The sequence below is a fragment of the Schistocerca gregaria genome, chromosome 3, assembly GCF_023897955.1.
Source record: "Schistocerca gregaria isolate iqSchGreg1 chromosome 3, iqSchGreg1.2, whole genome shotgun sequence".
NCBI classification, from domain to species: domain Eukaryota; kingdom Metazoa; phylum Arthropoda; class Insecta; order Orthoptera; family Acrididae; genus Schistocerca; species Schistocerca gregaria.
The window spans coordinates 203,649,644-203,673,981 of NC_064922.1; the positions used below are offsets into that span (position 1 = coordinate 203,649,644).

At 37.8% G+C, this 24,338-nt stretch overlaps 1 protein-coding gene across 16 annotated transcripts in view; it reads left to right on the forward strand.

The window, feature by feature from the left end:
• LOC126356142 (bromodomain-containing protein 8) overlaps positions 1 to 24,338 on the forward strand; it is a 482,606-nt gene that overhangs the window by 241,994 nt on the left and 216,274 nt on the right. For 5 of the 16 annotated variants that reach the window (XM_050006868.1, XM_050006866.1, XM_050006867.1 and 2 more), the window contains one exon: positions 282 to 2,695. The exons of the other annotated variants lie outside the window; for them this stretch is intronic. In XM_050006868.1, the coding sequence (XP_049862825.1) occupies positions 282 to 287 (6 nt within the window). In that variant the 3' untranslated portion in view covers positions 288 to 2,695. Of the gene's footprint in view, positions 1 to 281; positions 2,696 to 24,338 lie in introns of those variants that run through there. 16 annotated transcript variants of the gene reach the window in all.

Sequence of the window (24,338 nt, forward strand, 5' to 3'; positions counted from 1 at the left end):
ATGACCAAGAAGAGCTTGGTCGAAAGCTAGAGGGTTTTGTACCAACTGTCTCTGCTGGAAGCTTGAGAAGGTTTTATTCATTCATATCACTGTAAAACCATGCATTTATACAATAATTTTAACAGCTTGAAATAACTTTTTTTCATTACCCGACTGAAAAACTCAGTGGCCTTATTGATTGGTACTTTAGGTGTGTTATGAATATGTTTTGTACCACGTAATAGATAGAAACTAGGACAATACAGTGAATTAGCCTACTGATAACTTCTTCTTCTTTTTAGGTCTGAATTAAGATGAACCAGAAATCATCACTGTTTTTACTAGATATGTGAAACCAATGTTACAATGGCTGTGTAGATACGAAAACTTCTTCATATTATGTAAAACTGAAATAATGTTACAGACATGGAGTCCAGTGTTTCTAAGAATTGTTTATACCAAATGTAACCCATGATTTAAGCATTTTCTTTTACTTTTTCTACTGTCTTTTTCTGTTCTGACGGCTAGGTATTCTGTCACTCTACAGACTGAATGCCTATGAAAACATACAACTATAGTTATAGTTTCTGTAACTTATGTTGCACACACTTTGAGACTGTCATTGCTGGTTACATTTATTACTTAAGTTGCCTTCAGTTTTAAGTTTTACAATAGTTACGGATTGTATAACCTCTGAAAACATATAAATTAATATGGAAAATAAGATGAATGTTATTACTTCAGTTTAGGTACTGAATGGTGATGCATGCTGTTGTAGATAAAATCTATAGATTTAGTTCACAATTAGTCCCATTTTTTTGTTTGAATTTTAAGGGACAAGTTATTTATGTGGTTTATCACTAAGGAAGAACACCTGGCTTTGTGAAACAGTTACCAAAGAACTTTTGTCCAAAGTATACTATTGTTGTTTTTTATAACAGTGCCCCAGAGTTTTACACATTATAATTTTAACGTGTTTGCCACTGATAAAATTTGTAAATAATCTGTGACTACTGACTAAATATTCACTGTGATCATTTATAAAAGTTAGGTTGAATCATATTTTTTACTACTGAGGCATATGATAAAATTGGTGGTGTTTATTTTTTCTATCATATGTTCCTGCTACACCATAAGAAATAAATGCTATCTGTTGAGGAATCCCAGATAGAGAATGTTAATGGCCAGTGTTATCTATCACAGTAATTTCCAGCAATGACAGGAAAGCACTTTCACTTGCCAAAAGATGAAACACTATTCTACTCAAACAATAACCCACTACGCAGGAAGTCTTACCCACACCTGTTTCCCTTAATTTGTCATTCCTTTATGTGTACTACTGAGCCCAAAGCAAATTATTTCTAATATGAAAGCATGATATCTTAACTTTGTTCCTATCTCATAATTGTTCAGGTTGCTCTTTCATCTGGTGCTGACTGTAACACAGCATGTCTGCATTTTAATGCTCATTATCACCACATCACTTTTTACTAATTTGTTTCTGAAAATTTTGCTTAAGAAATTATTTTATTTGTATTTTTCTTGATGCCATCAAGAATTTAATCAATCAGACTATTATGATGCAATAACATTGCAAAACATGCAATCTGCAGGATACCACGTATCAATATAAAGAGTGTTATTTGGTGTATTATAAGATTTTTTTTCATATTTATTTGGACTACAGTTTTTTAATAGTCAAGTGCAGACAAAATATACAAATATTTGCTGAATTTGAGAAGTTACTGAAACTGACAGGAAAAAGTGGAACCAAGTCTTGATAGTTCTGAAGTCTTTACAATCCCAATACAAGAAAGTTTTGCACAAACGAATGGTAAAAAGATGAGCAAGATTTATCAATATGGTGTGTGCAGCAGTATGCTCAAAAATTGTAAAACATCATACTACAGGTACAGGACAGAAATCGAATGAGACAGCTGGAATCCAAATTCCAGAAAAGTTAATAATTCAGAAAGAGGACAAAGTCCATGCTACATGAAATCTAACCGTAACAACAAAAAATTGTAATATTACATTCTTGTTCAATATCCCCCCCACCACCACCACCACCACCCGCTCTTTCTCACCCCCAAGTGTTCTGCTGTTTGTAACTATTTTCTTCTATGTCTTCATCTATCTTTACTTCTGGTCCAGTTTCTTGGTTGAGGGAACAAGCAGCTTTGTGTACGTAAGTCATGCAATATGATTACAGGTGCTAGACGATAAACAACACACGATTTTTGTTTACTATTAGTTATTTATCTTTGACACTGCATTCTGTGCTGAGCTGCATTATTAACTTCTCTGAAATTTGAATGTCACATATTACATTCCATTGTTGCCATTAGGTTTCTTTCCTGCACCATGAATTGTGTGTTTCTGGTATGTATTTATTCTCACATATGTCACCTCTCCGCATCACTGCAGAGGGATGTTTGACCCCAAAAGTTCAAGTTTTGGTATTCACTCTTTCCTATAGTTAATAATTTGAACACGGTTTATACTTTCAGTAAGTGTGAGCTTTTTATTCTATCTGGAAATTTATTTATTTTTTTCTTTTAAATATTTTTGTAAGCACTGAAATGTAATTGTGCAGCAATTATTTTATCATCACAGTATTTTAAAGATATATTTTTTATTTTTGCAGTATATTGTAGATAGTGACCTAAATGTATTATACTTTATATGGACATAATTAAATGTAGACTGAAAAAGACGAACTGGATTTTTTTCTGGGAAGAATATCATCATTAATTAATTTTTATATTCCTTCATCATCTATAATATCATATATATTAAATATGTAGCCTGACAAAGATTTGTGTGTGCATGGAAGATGCATATGGAATTACTTGAGGTGCTGTTGGGGATAAGATGAAGTGTCCAAAAGCATGTCTTGGCATGTTTCTGGCCTCTTTGTTAGACACACACTTCACTTTATCATGCTGTAGTGTTAAGAAAATAACTAAGAACAAAAATAATCTGTTCTCACTGTGCTGGAGCACTTTTATATGCAGAAATTATCAAGAGAGGTTTCAGTTTATAATTCACATTAAATGTGCAGTGCTGTAATTAAGAAAGAAATTTCAACATAATTAAATAGTTCTGCGAAAGAGTGCAACATGCTATTAATATTTAATTTGTAGTTGTTGTGCTTTGTTGTGTTTTATGTTAGTGCAGAAGGCAGACAGTAAAGACAGTACACTTACTGAATACTGAAAAATGAGGAAAGGAAGGAGACATTTTTAACTTGATATTGCAGTTACACAAATTTTACTGTTAATAAGGAAGACACTATTCGTTCCAAGATTTTTCCCAGTTCTAAGTGGAGAGGAGAAAATTGGATGAACAGTGTTGTTAAATGCAATCAATTTTTAGGAGTTGACGAAGGGATAAGAGAAAGATGGCCTGAAATGAAACAGTTAGTTGCATTAATTTTTATAAGGGTACAAAGCAAGGGAAACTAGAATAGGCAAGGTGCAAATAGATTAAAGAAAACATTTGGATGACAGTAATGTACACACACACACACACACACACACACACACACACACACACACACACAATGGAAAACCGGTAGAAGCCAAACTTGAGGAAGATCAGTTTGGGTTCCGGAGAAATTAAGGAACATGGTAGGCATTACTGACTATGATGTTTCATAATAAATGTGTTTATCTATTTTAAACTTGCATTTATGGTATTTGTAGATTTAGATAGAGCTTTTGACAACATCAATTGGAATAAACTCTTTGAAATTCTGAAGGTATCAGGCATAAAATACAGGAAGCATAATGTTAATCACTACTTGTACAGAAACCAGACTGCAGTTGTAAGAATCGAAGGACATGAAAGGTAAGTATAGTCGAGAAGGGAGTGAGATAGGGTTGCGTCCTGTCCCTGACATTATTCAGTCTGTACACTGGCAAGCAATAAAAGAAACTGAGGAGAAATCTGAAAAGGGAGTTAAAGTTCAGGGAGAAGAAATAAAAACTCTGAAATTTGCTGATGCCATTATAATTCTAACAGAGGCAGCAAAGGACTTTGATGAGTTTGTATGTCTGGGCAGCAAAATAACTGATGGTCAAAACAGAGAGGGTGTAAAATGTCGACAAGGAATAGCAAGGAATAGCATAAGAATCCTGTTCCTGTCTGCAATATGCTAACTGTCGCATTACTAATGCTGTGATTGAGCACGACTCAGATGGCTTGAACAGTTTGTTACAGTTCGAGAAAGTTCCCGTTGTGTTCACTCTTCTGACTGCTCTGCCATCTGGCAACTTTTTTTTAGTGCACTTTCCATTATGCTTATTGGCATTATTAATGTACAGTAGATTTTAATAATAAGTATAGCTGTGAACGGGGGCTGAAACATCTTCTATGGTGTAGGTCATATGTAACAAAAGTAGCTAATAAATAAATGAAAGATCATAATTGTGATTGACCGCAATTCTTGAGCTTTCACTTGTACCACAATCTAGTGACATGTGTTGGTACGATCTCTGCTGTAATTCATTCTCATGATCACAATTACAGTAACCTTAATATGACTTATGTCATTTATTAGGCATTTAATTATTGATTAATTTTCTTCCTTGCATCAACTGAATGTTACTGTCTTTTTATAAAGACTGTTAAAGGCTGATAATGTTCATCCTCAGTAATCTAACATGTGAACTGGGATGGAAATGCTCATATGGTACTCACTTAGTAAACCATTACAGTCTCTACTAAAAATAGTGTTCTGGTTCAGAGCCATTTAATATTTCTATAGGGCAATATTTTGTCTTTGGCTATCAGTTTTATTTAAAAAACAAAATACTATAAATGTTACATATTCACACATACTACATGGCAACTTATTGCAAATTTATTAAACTACAAGATTTTGTTATAGTGGTAGGATTTAATACCATGGTGAGCTATAGCTTGTTGTGGTTCATTTAAAATTTCTCACTTATTGCTTGAATTAACGCCACTTGAGACAAATGGCATATTATTGTTCAAGCAGGCTCAATACTGTATCGAGTACTGCGGGGTATAGGGAAACCATGCATCCGTTTGAACACAATATTGTTTGCCACTTGCATTGCCTGCGTGTCATGATATGGGCACTATTGCTGCAAACAGTAGTAATGATTTTATAGTACTGGGGACATTACCACTCAAAAATGATAATAAGTAGCAGTGAAATCAAACCAGAAAATTTGATTTCAGTCTGCCAGTAATTCATCAGGAGACATACTTACACAGTATTTGCATTTATTATTGTTGTTGTTGTAGTAGTCTTCTGCCTGAAGACAGTTTTGTTGCAGCCTATCCTTTCCAAGCCCCTTCATCTCGGCATACCTCCATTTGAAACTGCTTGCTGTGCTCAGGCTTTTGGGTTCCTCTATAATTTTTACTCTTGACACTTACCTCTGCAATTTTTACCCCTGCTGCCCTCACTCCCCTTGTACACACCCACACCCTCTTCTTTTCCGAAGAAGTTTTTGGGTGAAAGTTAAATATGCAATAGCCTCTCCATTGTGCTTGTCTGCAAATCACTGCATCTCTTTACAGTAAGTAGTAATCTGTCCTTCTTCCCAACTTCCTAATATTGTTGATACCTCCTAATTTGTTATTCGAGCTACCCATCTAATCTTCAGCATTATTCTGTAGCATCTGATTTCAAGTTCTTCTATGCTCTTGTCTGTTTTGCTTGTGCTAATGCCAGTGAAATTTAACTTTGTAAATTAGAAGGAAATACACTAGTTTAGAAAAAGGATTGATATATTTCAAAAACAGTAGAATCCTATGTCTGTAACAACAGAGCTCTGTTCACAACACACTGTTACTTGTCATGTGGCTTTGCAGTGAAGAGTGTGTGCCACTTCCCATATTTTTAATGGAACTTTTCAGTCCTTAAATATAGATAATCAGATAATTTTTAGGATATTTAATTGTCATTTGAATTTATAGAGTTCCACAATTTCTTTTTTATTTTAAAAGACTATTGATGAATTTTTAACAAAGCCATCAATTCAGTCAATGCAGACCCGCAATAAGGGAGACAAGGCTATAAAAATTGATTTTCAGAAACAATATTCCTGAAGTGGTGCCTGTCCATGCGAATGGCAAAATGTAACCTCCTGTGGACATAATCTCAAATGGAGTATCACAGTTAAATTGTTACTGCGTATAAAAACAAAGAACAACTTTTCTTTCTGCCAAAACTAGACAGGTCAACAAGAAAAGAACAGTCTTCAGATACTTGAAAACAGCATCCAGATTGGGGCAAAAATGACAAGGTACAAGTGATATGCTGTGGCATAATGGTTTCTACTATAGAAGGAAATTTTTTTTAAAGTTGTTTCTTTAATATTTGCTTATCACTATCATGTTTATGAACTAATTTTGAAAAGTATATAATGACATCACTAATTACCTGAATCTTTCACATTTCAAAAAATTTAAAGAAAACTGGAATAATGCTAGTACAGATGATACCTAAACATGGGCTAATTTTGTTAAAAAGAATTAAATGATTCAAAAATTAATAAACCCATTATGTTTTATTGCCAAAACTTGAAAATAAAGCTATGAGTACAGTAAACTTATTGAACTAATATTTGTGGGGAGAGATGAATTCATAATCAGATCTTGTGGTGCTATGAATTAATTGAGAAGGGCGGCAATGGCTGTGAATAATCTCATTTTAAAATCATCGAAAAGACTAAAAAGATTTGCAAAATTTTTCATCATTCGTTGTGAATTCTTCCACGAACTCGACATGAAAGGAGTTTATCAGTGAAAGCATCAGTCGTATTTTCTACTTTTGGAAGTGCTGTAGAAATATGAGGCAATTTGTAAATCAATTTCAAAAGAAGCTGTGAGTTAATTGTGCCAACATTTGTGATATTTGTCTCGTGAAATTTCTGTCTTATTGTTTTCGACAGTGGTGACAGAGAAAAACAATAGGTTGAAATTTATTCACTGACTATGAATTCTTTGACATCACCTGTATTGTGTGTAGATGTACTACCTATTAGTGGCATAAAAATTTGTGTCAGACCAACCCTGGATTTCCTGCTTATCACAAGCGGTTGCTTTAACCATTTCAGCTTTTTCACTACTTGTGCCCACTCCCTGGACTGACCTAAACCTCTGTATGTCACATTGTCTACATCCTTATGCTGATCCAGTACAAATTTTCGTATATCCCCAATAGGTTGTACATCCATACCTAATACAGCTGATGTCAAAGAATTCACAGACAGGAATAAATTTCGAATTATTTCAAACATCTGTGGATCATCAATAATATGTTGTTTCAGACATGCAAGTAAATAAAAATTATAATATTCGAGTATGAATGTGATGTATTTTAATTCAGAAATCTTTCTGAGAAAAGTGGAGGAAACAATCTATTGAAATCAAGAAGTCATTTGGAAATTAAAAGGTGTTTCTTGGTGGTATAACCAGAGGAATCCAAATCAAGAACATGGCATACGAATGATGTGAGCAGATAGAATAAGGAGAGGAGGAAGAGGCACAATGCCTTGGAGGGGCACAAATAGACAATATCATTTCCAGATATGACAATGAAACACCAGCCAGCAACAGTGAGGGGACGTAAATGATGCGGGTTGTGAGCACAGGTCCACTGGTAAAGGTACAGGCAATCAACTGGTGACACCAAGTATTGTTGACTTCGACACAAATGAATAATAGATTTATGGGGTACAGTGCGAATAAAAGATAAAGGCTCCCAACTTTGGCATAATAACAAGAGTGGATGGAGTATAGAACATAGAAGTTGTACAAAACTGTTGAAACTTCCATGGCCACTTGTTGACATATTGCCTGTCATTGTCAAAGCTTCACCACAATGGAAGATGAAGCTTTGACAATACCAGCTTCTCATGCTACCAAAACACCAGAAAAATCATTAAACAAACTTCGGCCAAAGAATCCAAGACAGAAGCTAATGCCTAACATGTCAAAGAAGTTGTAGTTTGAAGAAGAGTCTTTAAAATGGTCAGAGATTGTCAATTTTATGAGAGGGATGACATGCAGAGAATTCTGTGGACATAAGCTCAGTAGGAGTACCACAACTAATTTTTAGCTAGAACAGAACAGATAGGTCTATGCTAATAGAAGAAGTGAGGATACATGTTTGATAACTTACAATCAAAATGAAAAGAAATTAATGTTCTATAAATGTTTCTATTATCAGTGCAAATATTTCTTTTATGTGACAATGTATATTGAGTATGTGCAAGAGATGAGTAGGTTAAGGGATGTTGTTAAGGAATGTTGGGAAGAAAAGGGGGAAGCAGCAAAAGGGTAGTTTGAAAGTTGTGTATCACATAATATTGAAGAAAGCGAAGAGAACAGAGTGTAGTGAATCAAGTGACAATGGGGGAGATCTGGAAGATGACATAGATGGGGAGGAGAGTCAAATAGGAAGTTGAGTTGGCGCTGGTGCAGAGAGTAAATGACAGAACACAGTAAATAAAAATCATGTTGGCCATTAATGATGAGCAGGAAAATGAAAGCAATCTATTCCGAATATGGAGAGAGCAGATCAGTTTGGAGTAAAAGATTATCAGCACATACATACTGTGGAGGAGGAAGAAGGAGGGGTACACCAAAACAAGGCAAAGATAAAGATAAGTTCCAGAGAAGTGTGAATACCACTGTGAAAATTAATTGGTGGGGCACCAGGGTTAATTGAATACAACTTTTAAGGGAGGACAGTGAATGAGAATTTGTAAGAAGAAACCTACAATAAAGTAATCAAATTGTAGAGATGGATGTATCTGGGGAAAGAGTGGGCAGTGCTATAGGAAAATTGAATAGAACAATAAAAAGACTAGTTTACCTAACGTTTGAGATCAAATGATTTGAATTAAAGCATGATTTTTTAGTTGTAACTGATTTATGGGTGTTCAAATGTAATTTCAAAGTTAGTCTTAATGAATAAATTTAAGGTAAAAATTTATTTTGAAAAATGTACAATTAAATTTTTGTGTAATGAGGTTGAATTATCAGCAGTGTTCAGTAAATGATTTACAAATAAATGGTAATCAATTAGGATGTATGTGGACTTTAATGACCTCGGGTACCTGTAGTGTTACTTATTTCTCAGGAAGGTATGAAAACTGTACAAAGTCAGATGTTGAAAAGAAGTAACTGTTCAAGGAGAAAGTAGATCGAATTTAAAGTATAAGTGAAAGCCAAAGAACTGAGTTATATAATATGTTGGTCAACAATGAAGCTGGAAGAGTGACAAATTTTGAATCTAAATTGAAAATAACACATCATACTCCAAAAATAAGACCTTGCCAACTACCATTGTCTAAAAAGGAGTATATGGCAAACAAGATGACTCATATGGAAGAGTGGGATATTACTGAAAGGAGCTATAGTGAATGTAACAATCCCTTAGTAGTTGTAGGCAAGAACAATGGAGAAGTGAGGGTGGTACTAAGCACTAGCAAGTTGAACTGAACACTAGAGTGCAGAGAGAACTTGATAAACCAGAAAGCATAGAAGAATGACAACTGAATTGTGTGTAGCCAGGTATACACTATCACTCAAAAGTTTTCAAATGCCCTGAAAGTAAGATAAAAAAATAGCTAGTTATCACATTCAAATATGAATTAACCATATTGTTTCTCCAGTGTCATGCTCAATATTGCTTTTAAGAGTAGTGTTCCACGTTTAAAAAAAATGAAATCATTCAAAACATAACTTTCCGTTGTTATGCTGTTCAAGTTACAAACATTGCATGCTGCTAGTTTTGAGTTGTGGTAATCTATCATCACTATATGGCATTCATAGGACATCAACAAATATGTAAACACAGTTACAGGTAAGGAAGGGACAGGTAGTTCTGCACAATATATCAAAGAGTGAATTTCAGTGAGTGTTCAGTGCAAACATCAATAATGGGACAAAGAATGGAGCTTTCAACAGAAAAATGTTTTGAAAATGTGTCTTTACGTGCAGCCAGTCTTACTGTGTTACAAATAGCACACGAAGAACTTATTTTCTCGGGATATGTCCATTATACCTTGCAGAGACATGCAGATACTAGCCAGAATACGGAACAACCTTGAAAGGGTAGGCCAAAAGTCACAAATATATAGTAGTCACAAGTAAACGTGATCGCTTCAAAACAGCATCAGTTTTAGCAGCAGAACTCAACCATATTAGGGAAAAGCCGGTGATTGTAAGTAATGTGGAAAGACATCTTCAGACAGTGAACCTTAACTGGTGTGTGGAGGCTGAGAAAGGTACTTTTTAATGACAAATCCTAATTTGAGGTCTTTGGCACAAAGGACGCAAGTTTGTTCGCTGGTTGCCAGGCGAATGAATGTTACACCAATGTGTATCTGCAACATTAAACTATGGAAGGGGTTCTCTCATGGTCCGAGGATGTTTTGGAGGCAGTAAGATTGGTAATCTTGTACAAATAAACAGAACAGTCAAGAAAGAGGATTACCATCACATTCTACAGTATCATGCAAAGCCATGTGGAAGACATCTGATTGGCAAGGGATGTGCCCTACAGCAAGATAACGAATCTAATACTTGGAAAATTTAGGAAAAAGAAGAAACTGAAAAATATGATCTGGCTAGCCCAATCTTCCGACTATAATTCTACTGAACTGCTTTGGGGTCACTTGGATAGAGCAGTTAAATCAAGGCCTATTAACAAATTCATCACCTCTTCACCAGACTACAAGAGGAATGGCAGCAGCATATCACTGAAGAAACCCTGATGAAGTTGACAGTAAGAATGCCTCATGTATGCAGAGCAGTGATTTAGCCAAGGGTGGCTACTTTGAGAAGAGTAAAATTTGATTGCAAGCATTTAGTTTCAATAAAAGATTATTCCAAATCTGACGTGAGTAATTATAACATTTCTGTTTCCAATTTGAATTTTTCACTCAAAATCACTAATGTTCGAAACCTTTTGAATGATAGTGTACTTGTGAGAGCTTTTCACTCTCAGCTGTGTAAACAGCACCAAGAGTCAGCTCACTGGCAGTGTTGTCGAGTAGGGCAATATCTCAGATGGCTCCACTCTGTGAGTTTAGACCTCTTGTGTAAATGGCAGACTCCATCTCTCAAGAGTTGTTTGCCATAGCTCTCAGACAAGAAAAATTATACTGACATTGTCAGGAGAGCTGATAGTACTCGGAAAGCAGTGAGTGGCCTTATTGCATCTCAGATTTGTGCCATATTTCACAGTTTGTGCACTACCACATCTTGGTAATCACATTTTGCCACACTCTTACAGGGATTAAATAAAAGTACCCATGAGACTGTGTGGTTTGAGCCCTAATATGTGAGTGTAGCATCTTTCTGAGCAAATAAATCACTTACTTTACCGCCTAAACAAACAGCATGAGCGATTAGCATGTATCTGAAGCTCAAGACTTAAACAGTGATATGCTGCAAATTACATATAAAAACATCATAGACATATTATATAGAAATAACACATGAAAATAAAAAATTGTCACAGACCTAATCCCACATTAACATAAAAACCTGAATGAAAGACTTCAACAAGAAATTCTATAAATGTGTACTGGAGTTGTCGGGAGAGTTGAGACTACTATCATGGAGGGTATGCGCTGTGAGTCAATGTTAACAATATGTCAACAAAAGAAGTAATGAAGAAAACTGCTGGGAAATGGGCACAGGAGGAAGTTGTGCATTTAATTAGTTTGTATAAAGAAGGTTTAGCATTATGGAATATACAGTTACAAGATTACAGGAACTGAGATAAGAAGCAAAATTTGTGGGCTGAAATGCCTTCACAGAAAACATTTACCACAATACCCACAATTCAAGAAATCAGGCAAAGTACTTTTATAACATACATTGATTAATATAGAGAAACAAGTGAAATTATGTTTGAAAGTACTCATTTCGGAACTCAGAAAATTACCATTAACTTCAAGTAATACAGCTGTAGGAACACTGACGGAAAAAAGATAAAGGAAATGCAACACCAAGAAGGTGTTGTACAAGGCAAACGAATGTTGGTAGGCATGTTTCCACATCTGAAGGATGTCTATGCAAATTTCAAGCCAGTTACATAAGGGTGAGTGTGGTAGCATCACTATAAGGGTGCAGATTATGTTTGCTTTAAATATGTGCTGTAACAGTCGTGAGAGTTAGTTACTTTTGAGACTTAACATAGTTAGGTGATGTTGATCAAGAACACCTTTAACATGATGAAGATGCCATTATCAACAACTCACTGAGTTTCAACAAGGTCTTGTAATGGGGCCAGGAGAAGCTGGATGTTCCTTCCGTGATAATGCAGAAAGACTTGACAGGAATGTAGCTACTGTACATAATTACTGACAGCAGAGGTCATGGGAAGGTATGGTTGCAAGAAGACCAGACTGTTACAAATCAGTTACATCATGGACAGCTTTGACCCAGACATCCAGTAGCGTGCAATCCTCTGTCCCCAAACCGCTGTTTGCGATTTCAGTGGTGTCAAGTGGAAGCTCATTCAAGGGCAAAGTAGAGGTTTGTTGTTTTTCCTGATGAAGGCCAGTTCTACTTCAATGCCATGATCACTAGACCTACACCTGGAGTTATGGTCCAGAGTGTGATTTCATATGATAGCAGGAGCACTCTTGTGGTTATTCCATGTACCTTGACTATAAATTTCCACATTAGACTGGTGATTCAACCTGTTGTGCTGCCACTCATGAACAGCATTCCAGGGGTATTTTCCAACAGAATAACATTTGGTCACATATCGCTGTTTTAACCCGACATGCTTTAGATTGTGTCAACATGTTGCCTTGGCCTGCTCAATCACCAGATCTGTCTCCAATGAGCAGACAACAACTCCAGTGTCATCCACAACGAGCATTAACAGCCCTGGTATGGACTGATGAAGTGCAACAGGTATAGAACTCTATGCCACAATTGACATCTGGCACATTTATGATATAATGCATGCATATTTGCATGCTTACTGCCATGTTCCTGATGTTCCCCTAAACGGATTGGCAACCCCTAAGACACTGAAGCATCACAGGATTTCATATGCACAAGGTGTTTGCTGCCCAGATTGATTCGATCACAAAGATGTTGACAGGTGGCTGGTCAAATTCCACCAGATGTCCTTCGTGCCAGGGACCTATTTCCTCAACCGTGTCACATGTGTGGAACTGGATCATCATGAATTCCTCTGCACCCTGGCTATACAGGGCAGTGCAAGCCAACACATTGGCAGTTAGCTCTGCTGAAGCTCTGGGCCAATTTATGTGCCAGGTCTCAACAGTCCATCGGCCAGAGCCTGGTCAGTAGCCACCAAAGTGACACCTTTGGCTTCCCAGCAATATCCCAAGATGTACCTGGTGGACAACTGTGCTGAACACTCAACCTTCATCATCAGGGATTATCAGTGGCATAGTCCTCACATCCCACTACATTTATTCACTGTGTGTTCTAGGCATAGGTTTGAGGAATTGTATTTTTTTATTGAGAAGTAGTGTCTGAGAAATTGTATGAGAAGAGTTTTTTAAATTTTTTAATTAAATCTCTCTACTGTGGCCATAATAAACCCTTGTTTTTGTTTACCTGTGTCTTCCTGCTGCTTACCAAGCATCTCTCCATTGGAGATATTCTGGTGGTTACACAGATCATTAAAGCATCAGCATGTCACATTTGCAATGGCTTTTCTCACAATTAAATTAATCTGTGAACCTGCAATGTTAATCACTTAAATATATTACGTCCACACATGTATTCTCAAAATTTCATATTCTACATTAATTACTTTTTGGTGTTGTAATACTTTCCATCAATGTATAATTTTAAATGACATGGTATTTATTTATTATATTATTATATTAAATGTTGAAGGACAGATATTCAGGAATTAATGAGTGGTTCCTTAGGCAAATACAAATAAATGTACATCCAGAAAAGCTTCATTTGTTAGATATTTATGCTATTTAGCTTTTGAATGTCTATGGGTATCAACTTGAGATAGGTGTAATGTTATTTTATCGTAGGTGTTACTTTATCAAATACTGAAGATCTGATGCTAGAAATATTAGTATCAAAAGCAGTCTGTTTCTAAAATGAATGGATTTATACATAATAGTACTCAGATTGTCAATTTTGGATCCAATAATAAAGCCTACTTCTTCCATGTCCATCGCTGTCATTCTCATAAAATTTCAATAATGTTTCGGATTTTCCATCATAACCTCTATAATAAAATACTTGGATACTCCAGAATCATCCCACCGGCTAATCTGCTCTCTTATCCAACATACATATGGTCTTTTATGTTTTTTCTTTGCCACTAAAATTATTGGAAGTGCTGCTGCAGCCTCTCTCTTCCACAGCAACTGCTTCCTGCATGTACCAAACTAAGACAGAAAAATCTCACAGAGAGTGATCTCTCAGCTCTCACAGGCACTCTCATTTTGCTGTGTGAAAACACTTCTGACATCTGCTCTTGCAAGTCTCTCAGACACTTACAGAAAGTAGTCACAAGGAACTGTCAGACGGTAATGAACAGCAAAAATTCGTCCCCAGTGTACACAATTCTGTGATCTGATAGTACCAAACTGTCAACTGTCTGAGAGCAAAAAACTCTCATGTGTGTTCCAGCCCTTAAATTTATGAAAAAGTCTTGACTTATCAACAGGTTACTAGTAAATGCCATTGATTAGGGAATCACATAAATTTATTGTGTTTTTGCTTGTAGGAAAAGTTGTCAAGACTATGTAGCTCCATATGAATTAGACATTTCAGTATCAGTTTTCATTAGAGTATTGGATTTGATTCTGGAGAGGAAGATAAACTCAAAATTTACTGGCTTTGCGGATGATGTTTTAATGGTAACCAAAAATTGGGAGAGTCACTGTAAAAGTTGGGTACAAGTATTTCAGTACGACTTTGAAACTGGGGGAAAAAATCCGATTTGTTAGGACAGTGCAAAAGTGTCTAGAATATATGCTAAGACAGCTGAAGGAATTGAAAAGTAGCCAGAAAAGATAAAGGCCATTAAGGAAGTTCCTGTTCCCAATAGTAAAAAAAGCAACTGTAAGCTTTTCTTGGTGGGTGTAAGCTGTGTAGAAAGTTTGTTCCAAACCAATTATTTAGGAATCCTGCATTGAATTAAGTGATAAGTAAGAACAATACTTATATTTAGACATCAGAATGTCAAGAGTGTTTTGAGAAATTGGAAGATGCGTTGAGCGAGGGTAGGATTCTAAATCACTCTGATTCGAGCCAAACTTTTTGTATGAGCATTGACATCCATGTACATGGGATCAGATGTCAACCCTACTAATTGCTAGAGAATTGGAAGAGAGAAGAGCACAAAACAATTGCATTGGCAAGTAACATGTTAAATATGGCTCCATAAACTTTCCTGGCATAATAATTTGTTGTATTCCTATTGGGTCTCCAGCCATAACAGCTTATCATGTGCACACAATATTTTGGCAGTCCAACTGGCCACCATCTTAAGGTGAGTATGCTGTTGCACTATCTTGCTGGAACTGAAATCAAAGACTGCGGCGACTCCTCTATACCCAACCGTCGGTCCACCGCGTGTGTGGGAAAATACCTGCCGTGTAGCGACAGGCACAACAGCGCACCGGTGGTGAAAACTTGCAGCAACGATAAATCAATATCAAACACTACTGACAGTTTTTGAAGACTGTGACAAGGACCATTGTTTCTTGATGTCAAACAGAACATGGTTTCAGCTCCTAATTAAAGGATACCCCTTATCTCTGTTTATAATGTTGTCAGATAGCCGGATTTCAATGGCTTCTTTCACTACACAGTCCGAATACCACAATGCAGGGGCAACCATTTGTGTCTCATTGTACAACATTTTTTGTCCCTCCATAAGACAATGTTCCGTCATCGCAGATTTTTCCGGCTGAAGTAAACGTGTGTGACGATGATGTTCCATGCAACAATCCTGGACCTTACAAATTGTTTGTCCAATATAGACTTTCCCAAAATGGCAGGGAATCTAGTAGACTCCGGGCTTTCTCAAACCTAAATCATCCTTCACTGAGCCCAACAGGGCTCTGGTCTTAGCTGGCAGACAGAAAACACTTTTAATATTAAATGTCTTTAAAATTCTACCTATTTTTGAAGAAATGGTCCCCACAAAAGGTAGGAATGCCACCGATTCGCTTGTATCTTCCATTGGTTCCCACATAGGTCCAATCTGTGGAGCATTTGCTTGTACCTTCCATTGGTTCCCACATAGATCCAATCTGTAGAGCATGACGGATCTGATTTTCAGTATAACCATTCTGCTTGAACAAAGCTTTTAGATGGCCCAGTTCTTGTATCAAACTATCTGCATCTGAGATGGCATAAGCTCTTCTTGCCAATGTATGTAGGTTCAAGTTGCATTGGTACAATGGATTACAACTTGATGCATGAAGATATCGGTCCGTATGTGTTGGCTTATGATAAACAGTATGTCATAATGTCCCATCATCCCTCCTGTAGACCAAGACATCTAAAAATGGAAAGACTTTTCAACCTCCATTGTGCACTTAATATTGGGATGCAGGCAATTAAAATGACCTAGGAAATGATCTACAGCATCCCTCCCATGTGGCCATACCATAAATGTATAGCCGACGTATCTCCAGTAGCAAGTTGGTTTCAAGAACACCGTCTTCAGTGCCCTGTCCGCAGAATCTTCCATAAACAAATTGGCGACTAGTAAAAGATTTGATAGACAAGACATAAAAGCAATTGAAACAGAGGATGGGGTATTATCAGAAACATGGAAGGTATCAGAGAAGAGATGAAGAATTATTTTGAAAGCTTACTGAATGAGGAAGGCGCACAAGAAAGTGACACTAAAGACATTGAATTAGAGGAGTAGCAGGATCTAATCTCTTGGTTAGAAACTGAGAATTCCCTGAAACAGATGAAAGGTTGGAAGGAGGCTGGAGTAGATGAGCTGACAGCGGATATGATTAAAGCAGCAGGAACCCATGGAATGCAATGGTTACACTGGGTGCTGGGGTGATATGGAAAGAAAACAAAGTGCAAGATGAATGGAAAACAGGAATTATAATACCATTGTTCAAGAAATGCAGTAGAAAGAAATGCGCCAACTACCAAGGAATCACACAGCCTTAAGATAATGGACAAGGTCATAGGAAAAAGACTGTGGAAAATTCTAGAACACCAATTAGAGGAACAACAGCATGGGCTCAGAAGTAATAGGTGACAATAGATCTCATTTTCTGCCTCCGTCGGTTAATGGATAAGTATTGAGAAAAAGGAAAGTACTTGATAGTAATATTCATGGATTTGGAAAAAGCATATGACAAGTGTACCAAGGGATAAAATATGGGAATGCTTGAGAAAACATAATGTTCCTGACTCATTAATTAAAAAAGTCAAGATGCTGTATGATGGTTGTCAGAGCAGTGTACATGTAGAAGGTGGAAGATCAAAATGGTTTAAGACAAAGAGAAGTTTTCAACATGGCAGTTTGCTCTCCCTTTTACTCTTCATTACACTTATGGACACAATCGTGAAAGAAATCAAGGAAGAAGAAAATGAAGATCTCAATGCTTTTGTTTTTGCTGATGACATCACCATTTGGGGAGAGGCAGAAATTGAGGTTCAAAGGAGATTAGTGGAACACAAAATTTAAAAAATTCAAGTTAACTGTGAGTAGGAACAAGACAGTGGCAATGAAGATGAGCAGGGCACCATACCTTGTAACATCATACTGGAGGGAGAGAAGGTTGAATGTGTGAAAAGCTTCAATTATCTTGGTAGCGTCATATTACGCAATGGAAGTTCCAAACCTGATGTCTTAAACAGAATAACAAAAGGATCTAGCTTCTTCCACCAAGCACTTATCTCCTGCCAATCCTGATGTATAGTCTAGCAGTGAGAGAAGAGAGTCAAATACAAGCATGTGAAATGAAGTTCCTTAGGTCAGCTCTACAAAAAAACTAGGAGAGTCAGAGTCAGGAATGATTATGTATTGAAGTGGTTCGGTCATGTGAAGTGAATATATCCTACTCAAACTCCATGCCAGTATTTGGAGATGGAGGTACCAGGAAGAAGACCAATTGATCGGCCTAGAAAGAGATGGACAGGCCAGGAGAGGAGTAACATCGGATGTAGTGGAGCGGGAAAAGCTGTACAAGGACAGAAACCAGTGGAGGCATATTGTTCACCAAGTTCCTACCCGGCTCGCTGGAAGGAAATCGTGATGATGATACCGATTTATCATTCCTGCAAGCTTTCCCCACCAATACGCTGTTGTGCCTGTCGCTAGAAGGCAGTTATTTTTGCGCACATGTGGTTGACCGATGATCGGGTATAAAGGAGCTGCCGTGGCGTGTTTGATTTCAGTTCCGGCGAGATAGTGCAATGGCCTACTCACCTGAAGATGGCGACCAGATGGACCATCGAAATATTGTGTCCAGATGACGACATGTTCTGGCTGGAGACCCAATATGAATACAACATGTTAAATAAATGTGAAAAGCTTACGTTGTTTCAGGATAGAGGCATTTGCTATAGTCTTGTGGTTCAAAAACTTCCATAATTTGCTTTGGCGGCGAGATAGTGCAATGGCCTACTCACCTGAAGATGGCGACCAGATGGACCGTCAAAATATTGTGTCCAGATGACGACATGTTCTGTCTGGAGACCCAGTATGAATATAACATGTTAAATAAACATGAAAAGCTTACATTGTTTCAGGAAAGAGGCATTTGCTGTAGTCTTGTGGTTCAAAACCATCCATAATTTGCTTTGGAGGCATGATGTTGCTGCTCTTACAGATTGTAAGACTCTGAGTTTTATTTCTAAATGCAGAGTAATGCACTGTAGGTTGATCTGTTGGGTACTTTATTTACAGCAGTTTAATTTTGAAATTAGGTATAAATCAGGAAAACAATAATTAGTGCTAGATGCATTGTCTAGGCTACCTGTGGGAGTGTAGGAGAATAACAAGGACGCAGTTATGGAAGAAAAATTGAAAATATTTATGTAAATGAAAAAAAATCAATGTACGTGTAAAATTGGTGTTGACAAATGCTTAAAATTGCTGAAGATATAATTAGGAAAAAAAGCATATAATAAATTACCTAAGTACTACTGTGTATTTGAGGAATGATTCAAATGAACAGAAGGTGTGCTGGCCATAAAAAAACATACAAGTGCTCATCTACTGTATACATTTCATTTCGGATACTATGGAGCTAAAACAGGTTCAACGCAGGTCCTTTTAAAAATAAGGCTAGAAAAGTGCAGCACATGTAATAACATGTGATAAACTTCAACAGTCAAAGGTTCGCAGTTTGAAAAATAAGGGCCAATTGCATTCCACTTTACGTAATTAAATGTTAGAATAAGTTGCTATTGACTTTGGCCGATTACTGAAAAATTTATTAGGATTTTTTATATGCTGGTTGCCATAGATATTTTTAAAATATATTAAATTGTATCATTTAAGGAAAGTCACTGGTAAGGCAATAAGAAATAAAATTGTTAAAGATTATTTGCACATACATAGACTCATTATCTCCATTATCAGGAGAAAGAAAACTGGTGTTCTACGGACTTAAGCGGGGAATGTCAGATACCTTAATCAGGCCAGTAGCTTAGAAAATTTAAAAAGGGGAAATTAGCTAAATTTGGTGGAGAGAGGAACAAGACTTCTGGTCAAGTGAGTAAAGGGTTACAAAATCAAATAGTGGTAATGCAGGAGTAGGTTTATTAATGAATTAAAAAAATAGATGCACAGGTAAGCTACTATGAACAGCATTTTTGTGAGCCAAGACAGACATAAAGCCCACACCTACCACAATAGTACAAGTTTATATGCAACCAGCTCCGCAAATGACAAAAAGAGTGAGAAATGTATGATTCGATAAAAGAAGTTATTCAGAGAGTGGAGGGAGACAAAAATTTAGTAGTCATGGGGGACGGGAATTTGATGGTAGGGAAGGGAAGGGAAGGAAGAGAAGGGAAAATAGTAGGTGAGTATGGAATGGGAGTAAGGAATGAAAAAGAAATCGGCCTGGTAGAATTTTGCACAGAACATAACTTAATTATAGCTAACACTTGGTTTAAGAATCATGAAAGAAGATTGTTTACATGAAACATGCTCGAGACACTGGAAGGTTTCAGATAAATTATATAAAAGTAAGACAGAGATTTAGGAACCAGATTTTAAATTGTAAGACATTTCCAGAGGTAGATGTGGACTCTGACCACTATTTATTGGTTATAAACTGTAGACTAAAGCTGAAGAAACTACAAAAAGGTGGGAATTTAAGGAGATGGGACATGGATAAATTAAAAATACCAGAGGTTGTAGAGAGTTTCAGGGAGAGCATTAGGGACCAATTGTCAAGAATGGGGGAAAGAAATACAGTAGAAGACGAATGAATAGCTAAGAGAGACAAAATCGTGAATGCAGCAAAGGATAAAGTAAGTAAAAAGACGGGGGCTAGTAGAAATGCTTGAGTAACAAAAGAGATAATGGATTCAGTTGATGAAAGGAGAAAATTAAAACAGCAGCAAATGAAGCAGGCAAAAATCACTCAAAATGAGATTGACAGGAAGTGCAAAATGGCTAAGCAGGGATGGCAGAGGACGAAAGTAAGGATATTGAGGTGAGGCATATATAACTAGGGGTGAGATAGTTACTGCCTACACAAAAATTAAAGACACCTTTGGAGAAAAAAAGAACTGCCTGTATGAATATCAAGGGCTCAGATGGAAAACCAGTTCTAAGCAAAGAAGGAAAAGCAGAAAGGTGGAAGGAATATATAGAAGGTCCATATAAGGGCAATGTACTTGATGGCAATATTATGCAAATGGATGAGGACGTAGATGAAGATGAAATTGGAGATATGATACTGTGTGAGGATTTGACAGAGCACTGAAAGGCGTAAGTCAAAAAAAGGCACCAGGTGCAGACAACATTCCATTAGAACTACTTATAGCCACGGGAGAGCCATCCATGACAAAACTGTACCATCTGGTGAGTAAGATGTATGAGACAGGTGAAATACCCTCAGACTTCAAGAAGAATATAATAATTCCAATCCCAAAGAACGCATGTGTTGCCAAGTGTGAAAATTACCGAACTATCAGTTTAGTAAGTCACAGCTGCGAAATACTAACAAGAATTCTTTACAGATGAATGGAAAAACTGGTAGAAGGTGACCTCAGGGAAGATCAGTTTGGATTCCGTAGAAATGTTGGAACACGTGAGGCTATACTGACCCTACGACTTATCTTAGAAGATCAATTAAGGAAAAGCAAACCTACGTTTCTAGCATTTGTAGACTTAGAGGAAGCTTTTGACAATGTTTACTGGAATACTCCCTTTCAGATTCTGAAAGTGGCAGGGGTCAAATACAGGGAATGAAAGGCTATTTACAATTTGTACAGAAACCAAAGGGCAGTCAAGGGGCACAAAAAGGAAGCAGTGGTTGAGAATGAAGTGACACAGGGTTGTAGCCTATCCTCGATGTTATTCAATCAGTGTATTGAGCAAGCAGTAAAGGAAACAAAAGAAAAAATTTGGAGCAGGAATTAAAATCCATGGAGAAGAAATAAAAACTATGAGGTTTGCCGATGAGATTGTAATTCTGTCAGAGACGGCAAAGGGCTTGGAAGAGCAGTTGAACGGAATGGACAGTGTCTTGAAAGGACGATATAAGAAGTGTCTTGAAAGGAGGATATAAGATGAACATCAACAGAAGCAAGCTGAGCTTGTTGATGGCCGCAGTCAGCCGTCTTCATGCTGCTGCCTCGGAGTGTAGCGGCAGTGGTGAGTCTGGTGCATCGCAAGGTACACCCCAGGTGTTACGTGCTTCACCCACTGTCCCTGCTGTCGAGACACCTTCGCGGTTACCGGGCGCGGTTGGGCCACCCTCTCCCCAAGGGGAGTGGCGGGTTAAGCGGCGCACGAGGCGGAGGGTAAATGTGGAGGCTGTCCATTTGGCATCGCCCGCTCTGCCTGTGAGTGGACATTTGGCTGCTCCTTCAGCAAGGTCCGAGCAGGCACACGGGGGGAGGGGTTTATTAGTTACTGGGAGCTCCAACGTTAGGTGGGTGATGGAGCCCCTTAGGGAAATAGCGGAAAGGTCGGGGAAGAAGGCCAGTGTTCACTCTGTCTGCTTGCCGGAGGGTCTCATCCGAGATGTGGAGGAGGTCCTACCGGTGGCGATAGAGAGCACTGGGTACACCCTACTGCAAATTGTTGTTCATGTCGGCACCAATGACTCCTGCCATCTGGGTTCAGAGGTCATCCTCAGTTCGTACAGGCGATTGGCGGAATTGGTGAAGGCAGAAATCCTCTCTTGCAGGGTGGAATTAGAGCTAACTATTTGTAGTATTGTTCCTAGAAGCAATCGCGGTCCTCTGGTTTGGAACCGAGTGGAAGGCTTAAACCAGAGGCTCAGACGATTCTGCGGAGATCTGGGGTGCAAATTTCTCGACCTTCGCTATCACGCGGAGAAATGTAGGGTCCCCCTGAATAGGTAAGGCGTGCACTACACGCCGGAAGCGGCTACAAGGGTAGCGGAGTACGTGTGGACATGGGGGTTTTTTAGGTTAGAGAATTCCCTCCCTAGGCCCGACAAGATGCCTCCTGAGACACGGCAAGGTAGGAGTAGGCAAAATGCAACAGGGAATAACAACAGTAATCTGCTAATAGTAAACTGCAGGCGAGTCTATAGAAAGGTCCCAGAACTGCTCTCATTAATAAATGGTCACAACGCCCATATAGTACTAGGGACAGAAAGTTGGCTGAAACCAGACGTAAACAGTAATGAAATCCTAAACTCAGATTGGAATGTATACCGCAGAGAGAGGCTGGACAGTGAAGGGGGAGGCGTGTTTATAGCGATAAGAAGTGCAATAGCATCGAAGGAAATTGACGGAGATCCAAAATGTGAAATGATTTGGGTGAAGGTCACGGTTAAAGCAGGCTCAGACATGGTAATTGGATGTCTCTATAGGCCCCCGGGCTCAGCAGCTGTTGTGGCTCAGCACCTGAAGAATAATTTGGAAAATATTTCGAGTAGGTTTCCCCACCATGTTATAGTTCTGGGTGGAGATTTTAATTTGCCGGATATAGACTGGGAGACTCAAATGTTCATAATGGGTGGCAGGGACAAAGAATCCATTGAAATTTTTTTAAGTGCTTTATCTGAAAACTACCTTGAGCAGTTAAACAGAGAACTGACTCGTGGTGATAACATATTAGACCTTCTGGTGACAAACAGACCCGAACTATTTGAAACAGTTAATGCAGAACAGGGAATCAGCGGTCATAAAGCGGTTACTGCATCGATGATTTCAGCTATAAATAGAAATATTAAAAAGGTAGGAAGATTTTTCTGTTTAGCAAAAGTGACAAAAAGCAGATTACAGAGTACCTGACGGCTCAACACAAAAGTTTTGTCTCAAGTACATATAGTGTTGAGGATCAGTGGACAAAGTTCAAAAACCATCGTAGAATATGTGTTAGATGAGTATGTGCCAAGCAAGATCGTAAGCGATGGAAAAGAGCCACTGTGGTACAACAACCGAGTTAGAAAACTGCTGCGGAAGCAAAGGGAACTTCACAGCAAACATAAACATAGCCAAAGACTTGCAGACAAACAAAAATTATGCGAAGCGAAATGTAGAGTGAGGAGGGCTATGCGAGAGGCGTTCAATGAATTCAAAAGTAAAGTTCTATGTACTGACTTGGAAAAAAATCCTAAGAAATTTTTTCTTATGTCAAAGCGGTTGGTGGATCAAAACAAAGTGTCCAGACACTCTGTGACCAAAATGGTACTGTAACAGAGGATGACAGACTAAAGGCCAAAATGCTAAATGTCTTTTTTCCAAAGCTGTTTCACAGAGGAAGACTGCACTGTAGTTCCTTCTCTAGATTGTCGTGCAGATGACAAAATGGTAGATATCGAAATAGACGACAGAGGGATAGAGAAACAATTAAAATCGCTCAAAAGAGGAAAGGCCGCAGGACCTGATGGGATACCAGTTCGATTTTACACAGAGTATGCGAAGGAACTTGCCCCCCTTCTTGCAGCGGTGTACCGTAGGTCTCTAGAAGAGCGTAGCATTCCAAAGGATTGGAAAAGGGCACAGGTCATCCCCATTTTCAAGAAGGGACATCGAACAGATGTGCAGAACTATAGACCTATATCTCTAACGTCGATCAGTTGTAGAATTTTGGAACACGTATTATGTTAGAGTATAATGACTTTTCTGGAGACTAGAAATCTACTCTGTAGGAATTGGCATGGGTTTCAAAAAAGACGGTCGTGTGAAATCCA